We start from the raw sequence: 15,360 nt of genomic DNA on the forward strand, positions 1-15,360 counted from the left end.
ATGCCATTGCTCATTATTACGTCAGAAGTAGCCTATTAGCTTTGCTAGTCATTGCGTAAGAAGTATCCACAGTAAATAGATATTCGATGTACGTCACGTACATTCGTGTGATTGTAAGAACACCCGCCGTGCTGTATATCAGGTTATCAACCCGTTCCACACGCCAGTACCCCGGAGCAGGATAATTGATCACCATTCTACCAAGTAACTGTGTATTGATGTTTGGTTCTGCACACGCAGTTTGGCCGTTGCTGCTTGGCGAGCAGTAGGCCTATGTAGTACGTACGTTCACCGGACAGAGATTTGAAATTTTGTACTCGTCAAATATAACATTATGGTTTCCACAACGAAGCAATAAAAATCAACAGTTGCTGATATATATCACAACCGAGCCGTTTTTGTCGTTTCTCGTAGCGGCAGCTTGCAGTACATTATCTGTATGAAGTTGAAGGCAGAATTTTATGTTCTCTTCATCTTATTCTCATATGACTCTACTTGAAACATGCGCTAATCGTTATTTCATAATTCTTTACTCAACATTGGGACCTGCCGCCATAGCCATGGGCTTATATATCATGTTAGCGTGGACTGTAGCTAGAATCAGGACCAAAACAGCTATTCGTCCCCCAGTCCAAACGTTAGTCTTTGGCCCCCATAGGGTGATATTTTCAAGTTGAAGACTGAATTTCGTGAATAACATTGGTAATCGCATTACATTATTATTAATTTTTATTCCTCTATCTCTCTGCCCCCGATGGTCAGATTTACCTGTAGAGCTGGGGGCACGTAATTCATAATTATAACGTCTGTAATCTTGTTATAATTACTTTAGTGTATGTTGTTAATTCGTGATTTCCGGTATGTTATATAATCAAAAGATATTGTTGTATCCCTACCGTAGCAGACTAAAAGAAAAACTTTCGTGAGACGCACACACAAATTGTCATGTGTTTAATGCTCTGTGGGTGTCCGGGTGGCATTTGCATTGTGGGCTCGGATTGGAAGGACTGGACTATTAGTCACGCGCACCCAGCGCGGCTATTGACGATGGACACATACCCTATGTTACGGCCAAGGTCTTTCTTTAGTAGCACACTTCGTGAAGTCGCGTGTTGGTCGAAATTGCATATGTCTTTTGGTGTGTCGTGGCACGGTATTTACTGGAACCTAAATTCCTATTGCTACAAATTATGGCTGCATTTGAAACAAAAATAAATTTAAAGCGAGCATGTTTACAACATGCCCTTGATTAAAACATGTTTTTTTTCAAGCCTTGACGTCACCAATGTGGATTGACATTGACAATTGAAAATATAGGGTAAATATAGCTCCTTTGACGAAATATCTGTACTATAACTGTTGAACCGAATATTTTGAGGGGGTTCCAACCATCTCATATCGATGTACGTCGGCCAAATCGGGTGGTAATTGTGGAAAGCATTTACACAATTATAGCATAATTTTACAACTTGAAAAAACACAATTTAGTTTTTCTTAAAGCCTTTGTTTAAAACACTGTTTAAAACAAGTTCTAAACATTGTGTTTTAGACAACCATTTGTTTTAAATGCATGCCTACTATAAATTATGTATGCTTTTTTGTTGAGGGGGAGACGTATGCAGAGAGAATTTTCAAGTTAATTAAATCTTTCGAGAATACTCTATAATTTATGTTGGTTTACGAAATACTCTGAGTCCCCTCCAAGCTCGCTCCCCACCCTATTGGGAAATTTGGGGTGCGGCGTTCATGAACCTGGCAAGAATGCAATTGGTTGGGTGCGATAAATCGTCTTCTATAAAAATGGGCAATGGGTACATTATGACGTAACAAGCAAATGACGCATCTTTTTTAAAGGAAGTTTGTTATCTCCTTAGGCCTTTTCAGCGCAATCCATATATTGTCTTCCAATATAACTTCTAAAATGCAAAATGAATGTAATCGTGAGTAATCGTGATTACTTTTCCAATGTAATCGTAATCGACTACTTCCTGATTTTGCTGTAATCGTAATCGTAATCGCGTCATTCGGAAGTAATCGTAATCGCAATCGATTACATTCATGAAGTAATCACCCCATGTCTGATTGCGACAGCTATGCTTACGTGAACGACAGGAAGGCGATCATGCTACGATTATGTTACCAATATTAGGGTTACCATACGTCCTCCTTTAGGAGGATTTGTGTCCATTTTCGGGTTCTTGAATATGTCTTCCGAGGACGCCTAAATGTCCTCCTTTCTGGCAATTCGTCCTCCTTTACAGCTTTCAGAGCCAATATAGTGGACAAGTTATAGTGAGAATGGGCATAAATGACGTGGTTCGAACGAAAGTGACGATCTTTTTTTTTAGTCAACCAACCGCAAAGTCCGAATTTTACCCCACAATCCTGAGTCTGAAAATTTTGACAAAGTGTCCTTCATTCCCGATTCCAAAATATGATAACCCTAATCCTAACCAATAGAAATCTGTGGAGTGTAACGTTGAACCAGGAAAATTGAAATTAATTCACCATAATGTCAATGACTTTCATAAGAAATTATGAATCCGAGTAAAGTTTGTCGGAATATTGAAAGAACACTGGATTCCTAGACCTGTATCCTCGGGTCAAACCCAAGCATATAGCTTACTCATTTCAAGATTAATGTACCTATGTTACCATGCACTCGCCCTTTTCGCTTGAAGTAAATTGACCAACCCAACACCCATGCAGAGCACGTATAAAATATTTTTATTCACAGGAAAATATAAATTCGGAGGCAGTATGACAAGTTGGCCAATCTCGAAATTGCTACAAACGCTCAGTTTACTTTTTGCTACTGTACCAGTAGACGTAAATTGAGATATAGATAATGAATCAGCAAACACAAGACAAGTAAAATCAAAAATATTGTAAGTCCTATACGAAGCGACGACTCCTTATAAACGGCTTTCATGAAACCATAGTCCGCGTGCTCGCATTTTGCTACTTTGTCGACAATTGACGCGTCCTTGTTGAGGAACGGAAAGGGCGTGTCCGGAATGGGACGCTCCAGAAATTTACAGAGAGGCTCCCACCCTTCTATCACGTTGAACGCCAAAAGTTGTTCTTTTGGACATGTCGCTCTGACGTATGTGTTGTGCTGTCGGTATTTGGCTCTAGATACAAGTAAAGTAAGTATGTATATGTGAGTATAAGTCTGCATGTATGTAGGCCTATGTATAGGGAGAGGGTGCTTCTCGCCACCGAGGCCTTTTGCACAATGCCTGTTAATTTATGGAACTATGTCCCTAGTGGAAACTATAACAAAATCTATCAGTGATTGAACCGTAAGCGGACTTTTCAATAGCGAGCTAAACGAGACTGGAATGTTGTATCTATATAGTGGAGGCTGCTATTCGGCAAATTCAGACTATAAAATTTCCAGCCTTTTCAAATTAGATTAGAGTTAGAATTATTGCTACAGTTATTTTTGTTTCAAATGAGATTAGAATTCGAATTACTGAATTCGCGAAAACCTGGAAATTCAATCGAGGTCTGTTCATATAAATTCACACTTCATTCTCGTAAGCACGAGAATGGCAAATGTATGTACGATTGTAAGTGGAGGATGCTTGGATCTTTTTGTACGATAGGCCCGCTGTAGCATTTTCAATGAAACCATAGATTAGATTAGAATTTAAAGTAGAGCATAGAAACATGTCGCAAAATATATTGCAATTAGATTACGGGCATTTTGCTCAGTCAAATTATACAACTAGAATTGTCAAGTTGACCAAGTCTGCTGCCACGCCATCACTCGGTTAAACAGTGAAAGATATTGGCATAGAATAGCCTTGGTCACTATGCTGTCACTGATCGGCGACGTGGCTATTATAAACCCACTGCGTTCATTTCGCACAACTCTTCTCGATCAGTTCACGAGAACAGGTCGATCCACGATAGAATTACATATCACTACACGAGATGATACCTTGCTTCTGACATGTGCGCAATCATTATATTAACGCGACAAGATAAATGTCGAAAGCGCTGTTTACATCTTCAAGTTCTTATCGACGGGATGTCTTAAAGAGGTCATTGTGCCTTTCAATCCATATCTTGATAACATATCAAAGCGAAATACGAGTTGCAAGTTGATAATTTGTAGTTCCGTGGGCAAGGAACGCGTGGTGACACCACTGGTTATAGATCGAATCTTGAGTTATTGCTAACCCATTTGATATTTATTTGTCTTTCCCTGAATAATAATAACACTTACTGGCTTCATCAATTCTCCGTAAAAAATAAATAATCGACACATTCCTTCCATTATTCGCATAATTTCTTGTCATTTCCGTTTTGAGATTTTTTCGAAACATTCAGTCCACCCCCATTATTCGAAATTGTTTGCCGGTGACGTCATATTTTGTGGTTCGATTGTTGATGTATAATGATCTTTCCAATTCTCTACTTCAACTGCTGACGATTACCCACGACGAGTGAGTGTCAGCCGAAAATATTCGGGTTCATTTCAATATGAATATGCTATTCAAACAGCCGTAAAAGTGCGGCTTGACGGCGTGTAGTCATTAACGGCAGATACTTTGCGTGTCGGGCTACGAGAGAAATGGCTTGAAAAGTACTTAAATAGCGAATTATAATTAATTTTAGATAGTTCGCCTGGATAAATAAAAATGAAAGCAAGCAAAATCTGGGTTATTAGTCTAAAATTTCAGTATTCAGAGAAGCATATGCACATTTGCACAAGAATAAAGACATGCGTTGGACTTGGACATGCGTAGGACCAATACTCCTGGTCGGAATAAGCAGCCTACAATCATATATTTCGTTACAGACCAGTAACTGCATATTATTGGTGAATAACTCAACCGTGCACATTAAATGTCTTGAAAGTATTATCTTACAAACGCATTACCAGTAAATAGTAAATAGTTCTCAGCATCAATCTGAGGCATGTGCTGTGCAAGCTTACCTGGCTAAAGCACCGACCGGAACATCTTCCAAGTCATTGCATGCAACACATCCGGGATGAAAAGCCTTGCTATGCTGCTTGTATTTCATATTAGTTGGTCCCATGAATAATGTCACTATGTCATGAGGTATTCCCGTTCTGGAGGATATAAAATATTGTTGTTGACAGTATCGTATATTCCAATACATGTATTGGTCTTGCCTTTCTATTACTCTTTTAGAATTAGTCTTTCTGCATTGCTTCAGAAGGCTTTCATACCATTCATCTTCGCTAGACCTTTCCATGAGAATTACCTACAAATGGAAGACAGAATACCTTAAATACCGCAAGGTTCAGTGTGAAATATCAACATTCAACACATTAATAACGCGAGTTTTTATTTCTTCGGATAACAATGATACGCCCCGCGATTTGAGAGTTGATTGATTTGACTCGATTTAATTCAGTGGCAAAATTACGTCAAAACCCTGTTGAGTAGGTCTGTTCGTTTTAAGAAGTATAGATATCCTTATTTTACACATGCGACAACTGCATAGCAGAGGTTCTTTACCGGTGGGCCGCAGAAGCATTTTGATGTGGGTCACGGATATTTATGAATTTGGTGAAAAATTAAACATAGTAATATAGTAATATTGACACAATCATTTTACTTCAAGCTTTTTGGGTAACTCTCATAACGACAGCACGTCGGCAAATGCCATAACATGAATTCAAAATACAGAAATAATTTTGTCTCTTACGCAATGATGACCGGTGAACAGGTTCGCGAATAGCATACGACGTCGACAACCCAGCGCGAAGAAATAATACAGAAAGGCTGCTAACCAATCAACAAACACACATAACAGTTACAAAGTATTTTCAGGATTATATGTTATATACGCTGCTCATATAGGATTACTATCGGGGTGGGGGTATCTTAGTGTAATTGTAAGCCATATTATAACATAAAACATGCAGCAATTGCTACCTGTGCATTTCTATGCAACTCTTACTAGGAGGGAGACATGTACCTCATTAACCTAGGCTGTAGGCCGGTAGGGGATTCGCGGATACCTCATAACATTCACTAATGCAGGGAAGCGACCTATATATAATAATAGACTGTCTTGCGCGTTTCATCCTACTGTATCATACCATCTAACGAATTGGTATAATTACCAGATCGCCGGCGCAGATAGTCCTATTTGTACGTCACGCACTGGAAATGCCGGGCTGAGTCTATATTTTATGGTAAATTACAATAATTGAATCCCTTGGATGTAGTTAGGAAAACCCTAACGACAATATTCGCGTCAAATGTAAAAATCAGCAGTCCCAATTTCCTTCCTCGTCGGTTTTCCGGTAATCTTCGAAAGTATATTTACTTGTGACAATATCTAAGTAGCCTATATAAGGTTAGGCCCGGAATGTTTTGGATGCCGAAAGAGGGCTACGACTAGAAGAATTTTAATAACCATTGGTTTGGACACATACATGAGAGTTCATTGACCTACCTTGGACTCGGGAAAAGCCCGAAATATTTCCTCCCAAAGTCCACACGCTGGGTAATCGGTGACGGCGTCTACCTCCCCCAGCACACGGCGATAATCATCCGACGTCGCCGTGTTATCACGAACCTGCATGATACATTACAATTCAATACTAACGCGCCGAGTAATCCATTCCATGCGGTCATTGTAACATCAATGGTCCTACAATGGTGAGTAGCGAGGACGCAAGCAAATCGCACGGCCCACTGAGATTGGATTACGGCATTCTCTCCATTTGACCAAAGGAAATTTACGGCAATATTTAGACCGGCTTGTCGAACGCAAAATTTGATAAAATTGGTATCAATCGAAAGCTATCGCGGTTCTCATTACGAAAATAAAAATTTTATTCTGCTGGTGGCTCTGGAACCCTCTAATATCATCCTCGAATTTTGGATCGTTACGGAGATGGGCAATGTGACGCAGAAATGCTGCCTCTCATAACGATGCCGGAGCAGGCGAGCAGCAGTGCGGCGAGAGTTAGGATGCTCATTGCTCATTGCTCAATAATCAAGCTAAATCGGCGTTGCAACAATGGGCAATACGTTGCTCACTTGCTCGTGAGCTGCGTCGTCGTTGTTCCACACAGGACTGCTGTGTCACAATTATCAACTATACGTAACAATGCAAAATTCAAGGCTGATTTGGCAGAACACCATGTCTACATTGTTCACGTCATGTTTCCCTGTTGTTTGAACGCTTAAAGGCCGTGCTGGTGCTTTCGATTGATGGTGTCGACAAACAACAAGGTATCGTGAGAGTTCTTTTGAGTTTTCAGTACAGTGTAACTGATTTATGACATCCACTTCTTGCTGAAAATGCGAAAAATCTGTTCCCTCAACAACGTCTTTGCTAGTTGTTTTACTCCGTTGCAGTTTTACCGTGAACGAATGAAGTTGATATAATATGTACTTTTCAAATTGCCGTCATTAGCTGGAAGTTGTACTTGAAATATGTCTCATTTATCTCATTATCGGCGAACATTTCTTATATCGGTATCAGTTGAAAATTTTAATATCTGCCAGGCTCCAAATCAGCACCAAAGTTGTTGCATCTTCATTCGTAGACTAGGATGTTTCAAATCACACCATTCGCACATTCGGCACGGCACAATTACGCAATCAAATGAACATACCTTCAACCAGAGCTCATTGTCCAGGAAATACTGATCGAAAACGTCGTGAACATTGTATCCCAATATTCGCAAAGCTTCAGCCATTGATTTAGTTCCGGTCTTCTGCAAACCTGCGCATATTACTTTCATGGTGCTTGACGATGCACTAAAAGCAAGTATATATAATCCTCAAACTGAAACAGGTGATGAGAACGTGGTGTTATTCGGAAATGATGAGCTCGCGTTTAGCGATGCCATGAAGGGCATTTGTGCAAGTCTGCGATGAACTAAACTCCGCAGTTACTATATTGTAGCCCTATATATGAGAAATCAAAAGTAGGTATGTCATCGCCCAGAGTCGAGCCGTAGTTCTCTCGCATATCGAATCAAAGCTCCTACTTCTTCCAATTAAAATCTCTCAGACTGAAACTAAACCATCATCCATGGGCATTGGGCAATATCATGTCCTATTAAACTAAATCGCGTTTATTAGGCCATCGTAATATCCATCTTTCAAAATGAACTATTCTGGTCCCATGTCAACTTGACAAGACAACTTCGAATACCATATTGTGCTTTACAGCATGATGCAATATCCAGACGAAAAGTCAGAACGTATGAAGATAATAGCAAATCATACGCCAATATCGATAATATTGCTACTCGACTGGCTGTCATCCATATTCTTGACAGACGTAAATACTTCAATTGCATTGCAATCCTCATCTCAGTCAGACGAAGAGCGATCTTAGTTCAACTCACCTATTCTCACTTGCAAATCACACCGCGTTCCAACTGATGACGACTGATAACTGCGGCGAAGTGATCGTAATAATGAGACACATGTACCTTGTTATCGAAGTGAAGACGACTTAATTTAGCGCGAGAACAACCTTTGATGAGGTAACAAGGAATCGAGACTCTGCTGGCCTTGAGGCATCTTTGTAACTATATAGTCCGAAATACGGATTTAAGGAAAAGTAGCAAAAACAATTTCTGAGAGTACTTTAATTACTATCATCACTAACCTACACATTGTTTTCAAGAGCGCTTGACTGCCAACTATTAGAAAGTGCGATGTAGCGAGCGTTCGCTAATATTGTGGCCCGTGTGCTGCATTCTGTACTTGAGTCTATAAAGGTCATAATGCTGTAATAAGGCTGCACTTACAATCTTGTTCTGACTTATACTTTCAGATCACAATCCTCAGGTATAAGGCTAAACCCCTAAACCACAATCGTTCGTGGATTACAATGTAATTCCATTTGATAAAACTACTGCAATACAGCAGCAACAGGCCTATTGCCACGCTATCGATCCGGAAGCTTTCTAACGACACACCCTTGCGCGGAACCCACACACGGCCTCGAACTTTACTGATCCGCCAACCCGTAATAATTTGAGGTAACTCTACATAGCTTGTATTGGTCAGTGTGTCATACTACATTCATTCGACCAATATCGCTCTCCCCAAATACGGTCACTGTTACGTTTGTCTAAAATTCAGGAGCGATTATATTGTCATTGCCATGCTCCTTACTCATTATAACCATCGCTGACGTACATGCTATTATGTTGAGACCGCTGATAACAGTTCGGAATCGCTTCGCGGTACGGAGGGGCATTTTAAAAATATACCGCTCACCATACTGGATATTTGTGCGAATATCCACGAAGTATTTTAAATTGATAGAATGCGACATCCCTGTAGAATTAAATTTCTCGAAATTGCCTGACATTTCGCCAACTCCGTGGTCCGCTGCTAACTTTCCGAACACGCATTTTGTTGCTACCACTTCTGTTAAAAACGAACTTTTCGGGGATTCTGTTGCGAATTTGATATCGTGATTGAATCGTCCACTCTAACGCATAGAATGTGAAATATACAGTCACCCCGATACAACTTATGACGTATATTGGTAGCGACCTGCCTGACCTGCTTATCATGCTGCCCTGACCTGCCCGGTCTCAGCTGAACACATGTCACAGTTTCTTCCATAGGACGTTGCTCTTGACGATTACTCAGAGACTATATATTATTGACCGTCATAATATTTGGAATTTTTATATTTCGCTGTCAGCATTAATAGTTTTCTAAAAATGGGGGAAATAACCAAAATCTCTATATCTATAATATCGGAAAAGTACGATCTATAACTGCTGACTTTGACTTTACGAGTCTGCTGTAATAATATTTCCTTTCAGTTGCATTCATACACCGCATATCTGTTTACGAAACAGCTATTTTAATACAAATATTCATGACCACAACTGATATAGGTCATAGGAGAATATGTGAGCGATGCCAACGCAACTATGTGGATAACATTACAATATCTTTATGGATTTAGATGGGTTATTTTATCATTACTATGAAAATAAAGTGAACATGCTATATCGGAAAGAAAATTCCCCTGGCGGAGGACACCGGGAGAGATTTTGACAAGTTCTCTGGAATAAGTGATCGTGTTTTGCTGGAGGAAATTTTACGGTTGTTCGCAGGACTTGTAACGGACATATCTGCGTCGGTGATCTTTCTGAAGCAATCGCGATGGTAGTTTAAATCTTTTAAATGCAGACAGCATGTTGACAAAGAGTCGGGAAGATACGAATAATGACTGTGTGACCCATGGCCTTGGTTAATAATAATTATGCTTTAAATGTGCGCAATCTCGTGCTATAAAAAGTGGTAAAGAAGCTTTTATCTTTACCTTGGATATCAATAGAATAACAGGGACAAGGAAAACCATAGATTTCAGTGTCACTTATAGAGATAGTTGGCATAGTTATACATACCGAAACCAGAATTTGGTGTATCAGAATTTGTGTAGGTGCCAAATAAAAATTCCTATTTATTTACCTGCGGAACTATTTGTAAATGTCACTGATATCGCAAAATTGTTATTAGCCTGTCATTCTCAGCTACAGTAAAGGTGACTTTCAATAACATATTTCCGAGCTTAAAAGACATGGCACGAAGCCGATCGCTACACATCAGATCCTACACAAAATTAACTTTGCCAATGCGTAATAAATACGACACTCGATGATTCGCACAGTGGAGCTGTTTCTCGACAATCCTACATTTTATTGTAGTATTTAGGATAGGGGTGGCTAACCTTTTCGTTGATGACCTTTTTAGTCGTCCGATAGTTGTGAACCGAATGAGGCAACGATGAAAACAAGACTTATCTTACGACGCATCAAATCGAGAATAATTATACAATGAAAACTGTGAATGAATGAATTCGCTCAATACTATTGTCACTTCCATATATCGGGGGTCGCCTCTGTATACCGCTAAATTCCTTTGGCAAGGACATATCAATAGCGAAGATTTCGGCGAACATGCATCAATCATTTTGTGCAAAGGTTTCATCGTCGACGGTCTTTCTGCGACGGCAGACTCGAAGTCGCATGTTGCACGACACGTTCAAATGTGGCTGGCCCCTGGCTACGCCAATGCGTCGGAATTGATATTTCAGTTATCCCAAATTTCGCGTATCCCAAATTTTTGGTTGTCCTTGCAAGTTCATAACAGATTACTTGGGTATTTTTATAATACAACTAATTTCGAGAATTACCTCGCGGGCCATCAAAACGTTCTTGCGGGCCACGGGTCGGCTTCTCCTGATTTAGGATATCATATTATGGTCTTTCAACAAGTACCTAGCCTATCGACCAACCTGTGTAAGTGTGTATATAGCACATATCATCTCTCCCTTGTCTGTATATGCTATAACTTCCGAGCCGTCGTGTTCACTGCATTTATAATCATTCTATCATATCACTTGTACGTTATGTAACTCTTGTATCTGTGAGAACTCGCAGCTCCTAAATTTTCAAAACTTCTTTTCGTCCTTTGCATTTACAATACACTACCAGTACTCTGAAAATTCTGGATTCAGGCATACACTATATTTTAGCTTATAGATTATACATGGCAGTTATATCCAATTGCACTGCCCAATGGATGATGATTCACCATGATTCGAGTGATTTAAATGCGATGACGATGCATGAGGCAGGCTTGGTGGGTATCAACTTATTAACAAACAAAGCAGGCGTACTGCAGAGGCAAATTCAAGCGAAAGTTATTCGATCGTTAAAAGATATAGATGCAACGGTATGTTTCGAAAACTTGTTTTTGAATTTAGGATTATAGTTGTACATAATTGGATGTCTCGTAAGATGTTATTTCACAAATATCGCTCTATCTTTGGCTGTTGAGTTTTGAAAGTCCTTGTGGACTAATGAAATATACGATACAATTGACTATGGCAGGTATTGCGTACTTTCAAATTTTGGGTTTGTACACTAATTGCAGTTTTATGAGTCATCTATTCAGCAGACTGTGCCCTTTTAGCAAATATCGCTACTAGATTTTCATCAGAGTACCGATACGCATGTGTTGTTTCTGGCTTGAAAATAACGCAATGACAACATAATATAAATTAGCAATATAGAAAATTAAAAATGCAATAATCAACTATACAGAAAAAATAAACTGACAAAATTAGCGACATATATCTCTCTCCGTGCAGTTGAGAGAAGTTGACTGTTGAGTGATCGCTTGAGAGTGCAAATAATAATTTCTATTTTCTATTTCTTTATTTTAAGTTCAGATTCAACTTCTTCCGATTTAGTTTTGATTGTTTTTCTTACCTTTGAATTGTTGTCATTGAAACCCCAAATAAAGGGACATTTACCTTAGGTCGAGACAATCCGGCATAGCAGGGCGTTGACTGTTCCTGTTGTATCCTGCGAGTGCAATGCAAAATCACATTATTCAGTTCGTACCAGGGGATAATTAAGATGATTTCAACCAGTCTTGCCGATCACGATTATAGACTAGACTTACCCTATCCCGCATTTGTCACTTATCCATACATCCCTTTATGACCACCCGCGCTCTGCGGCCTGATGATCGTACAACCCGACAAGTCATACCCGCTGTACAAGCTTTCCATATATATACTATGCGTATAGCGAACGCGGGTATTCAGAGCGTGTATTGTGATACATAACCACGTTGGCACGATCACAAATATCGTCTTCACCCGCATGCGTTCTCCGATTTGTAGCTTACGCCACAAGCTCTGTTGACGATTCGAACTGACTGATTTCCACGGCAATATTATGATGATGAAAGACCAAACAGATCATTGGCGTTCGGCCGCGTGCTCACGATCCTAATGGGAGGTCGATTTATATATTCATGTTGCTGAAAAATAATATGCCAACGTGTAATATAAAGATACGGCGCATGGAAATTTGAGTCGCATTCATAGTTGTATACATCCCAACATACGGTGCGCTGAATGGTGTCAGACCCGAAATGCTTGCTTATTAACGTAACTGAATGCGATGCGAGACCGATATGTGGTCAACGAGTAAATTAAAATGCAATCAATACAACATGATTAAGATATTGTCGAGTCCTTTCATGACTATACTATCCACCAATACAGAAGTGACATACCGCATACGTTTGGCGTCATCCTGTTATTTTACGGCAACAACCATGAAATGGTGATGGCGAAAGTGAGCTGAATACCTGTCGACTCAGACTACTCAAAGGTATAGTATCACAGGTGCATATGCAGGGGTGATCAAAGTAGTCAAGACAGCTACTGGGGTACACTCTTAGTCTAAGAGATAAGACTGTGCATTCACACACAAAAGACGGTACATAAAAAACAGATCCTAACTCAGAATTACATAGCGGTTAAAAATCCTATCGATGCCTACGTACATACCTTCCTACGCCCCTACGTGCAAGCATCATTTGGATCAAAATGTTGTGTTTGATTTATACAGTGGCGTACGTCTGAGGTAGGTTATTGTGTCATGTTGGCCTACCACCATATTTATGTGAGCCAAATTACGGACACTCTTTAGCGCCCACTAGGGGATTTCAAAACGAGTTATTAGCAAATTGTCTATCAATATGATGTCACACTAGCGAAGCTTCCCTCATAGATGAGAGGTGGTCACGATCCGGCTCAGTAGTTGTATGTGGCCGTGTTTTGTGTAACCGGGACCGAAACCGCATTTTTAGCCCCCTTCCCCCCAAATAAACAATGCTTTTGGGCCCACCATAGGGGAATCGATGTAACTTCTGGTGGGCTTGCAATATGCAGAGGTGGTCAAAGTAGTGACCGTCGCTACTCAAGTAGAAGTAGAAGTAACGCCGGAATTTCTACTCAAGTAGAAGTAGGAGTGGTTGTTTACAAGTAAGTAAGTAAGTAGGTATTTCAAGCTTATTTTTGCCTACAAAACAGAACATTGTCAAGTAGAAGTAGAAGTAGTCTAAAATCATAACTACTTAAAAAGTAGTGTGAGTAGGACAAATCTACTTCAAGTACTTCAAAAAGTAGAAGAACTTCGTAACTGACCACCTCTGGCTATATGCATATGGTCGTTAAATTTTTTGAATGAATTATGTCAATAATATTGGATCTCCCATGTATTACCATATAGTTTGATCCTCTCTCCGCCCACATGATCAGAGTTAGCGGTAGAGCTGATGGAGGATAATAACTTGGAAAATACAGGGGGCGTAATTGTACAATGTACAATTGTACATGTACATCGCCAAGTCATGTTCATGTCCTACCGATAAGATTGTTTATCAGCCTTATGCCGGTGCCCACCTCAGAGCTTTATAAACACCCCTGTTCCAGCGGCTTCCAACCTTTTATGATCGCGACTCCATCTTCAATTTGAAAATGTTCCGTGGCCCAGATCAAAATTTGACGAGCAGATTACTGAAAGAAGTCAGCACCTTTGCCTAGACTTACTCACGGGCTATTTTGGAAGCTGACTACGTTCAACATCTTCGCGAAACTAGAATAAAGACAAACGACCCCCACGTTTGGAACCACTATCTTTAAATAAAGCGTTCAAACGGCCTTAACCGTTTCTAGGAATATACCGCTCTCCTATAATTGCGATTACAATAAGGCTTATTTCAGTAAATGAAGGTTATTTTGATTGACGTCTTTTTGCAGTTTTTGCGAGGGTGTTAGTCCCCATATTAAAATCAATGAATGTGATGGTAAATCGCGCGCGGCGCGAAGAAAAATATCATGTAGCATAAATATTCCCAATAATTATGTTATTATGTTGATTTACGAAAAAATTATGAGCCTACGTCAAGCCTTCAGAATTCCGGACATTTGGGCATATTTTAGAAATTCCTCTTGGACGCAAGTTTGAACAGTGAAATTCCGGACGTGTGGCAATTCTAGCCAACCATGGGTGTATAACTGTGTATATTTACAGCCGTATATCAAGAGTGGCACACGGGGGTGAATAATACACGCGTTTTTACGCTAAGAGATGCAAAGAAGTGGAAGTTGGGGAGCAGCATTCTACTCAAGAACGAGTAGAATTAGAATTTGTTGACTTTGAAAACTACTCAAGTAAGTAAGCAGTCATATACACTCTCGTGCACATCCAAAATGTGGAAATGACATAAGCGAACGATGATGGCTGGTGTTGCTATGTTCCAGAGAGAGATATTTTCAACGGGATTCCACAGCATCATCTTATACAAATAAAAGATTGATATACAGTATTTGTTCTTAACCTTTTTACGCTAATGCCCCGGTATGGCACCCACCCCGTGCTACAAGGCCCGTATAGTTCATAAAATGATAAGCAATAAGGATGAGTTGTAGCGGATAATATAGGGTTACCATATTTTGGAAATCTAAAAAGAGGACACTTTTTCAGAAATTTCAGACTTGCAAAACCGG

General features: G+C 39.8%; 1 protein-coding gene across 2 annotated transcripts; it reads right to left on the reverse strand.

Annotated features, from left to right (window-relative positions):
- Positions 1-2,706: 2,706 nt before the first annotated feature.
- LOC145438709 (uncharacterized) lies at positions 2,707-13,004 on the reverse strand. 2 transcript variants are annotated; one of them, XM_080316056.1, is made up of 7 exons: positions 12,459-13,004; positions 12,307-12,358; positions 7,619-7,763; positions 6,448-6,570; positions 5,153-5,244; positions 4,952-5,089; positions 2,707-3,134 (listed from the first exon to the last, which is right to left on the reverse strand). In XM_080316056.1, the coding sequence occupies exons 2-7, from the start codon at positions 12,327-12,329 to the stop codon at positions 2,813-2,815; spliced, it is 843 nt and encodes a 280-aa protein (XP_080172182.1). In that variant the 5' UTR covers positions 12,330-12,358; positions 12,459-13,004; the 3' UTR covers positions 2,707-2,812. The 2 variants fall into 2 exon arrangements, with proteins under 2 accessions (XP_080172182.1, XP_080172183.1); XM_080316057.1 differs by lacking the exons at positions 12,307-12,358; positions 12,459-13,004 and adding an exon at positions 8,360-9,476.
- Between the last annotated feature and the right edge of the window lie 2,356 nt (positions 13,005-15,360).

The sequence above is a fragment of the Botryllus schlosseri genome, chromosome 5, assembly GCF_051294905.1.
Source record: "Botryllus schlosseri isolate E-star chromosome 5, Bs_hap1, whole genome shotgun sequence".
In the NCBI taxonomy this organism is placed as follows: Eukaryota; Metazoa; Chordata; class Ascidiacea; order Stolidobranchia; family Styelidae; genus Botryllus; species Botryllus schlosseri.

Excerpts from the sequence above, each read along its gene's own strand:
- LOC145438709 (XM_080316056.1), bottom strand. The coding sequence starts at position 12,329 with ATGCCGGATTGTCTCGACCTAAG. Across the intron at positions 7,764-12,306 it reads CCGGATTGTCTCGACCTAAG|TGCATCGTCAAGCACCATGA; the intron begins GTAAATGTCCCT and ends ACTTGCTTTTAG. Across the intron at positions 6,571-7,618 it reads ACAATGAGCTCTGGTTGAAG|GTTCGTGATAACACGGCGAC; the intron begins GTATGTTCATTT and ends TGTATCATGCAG.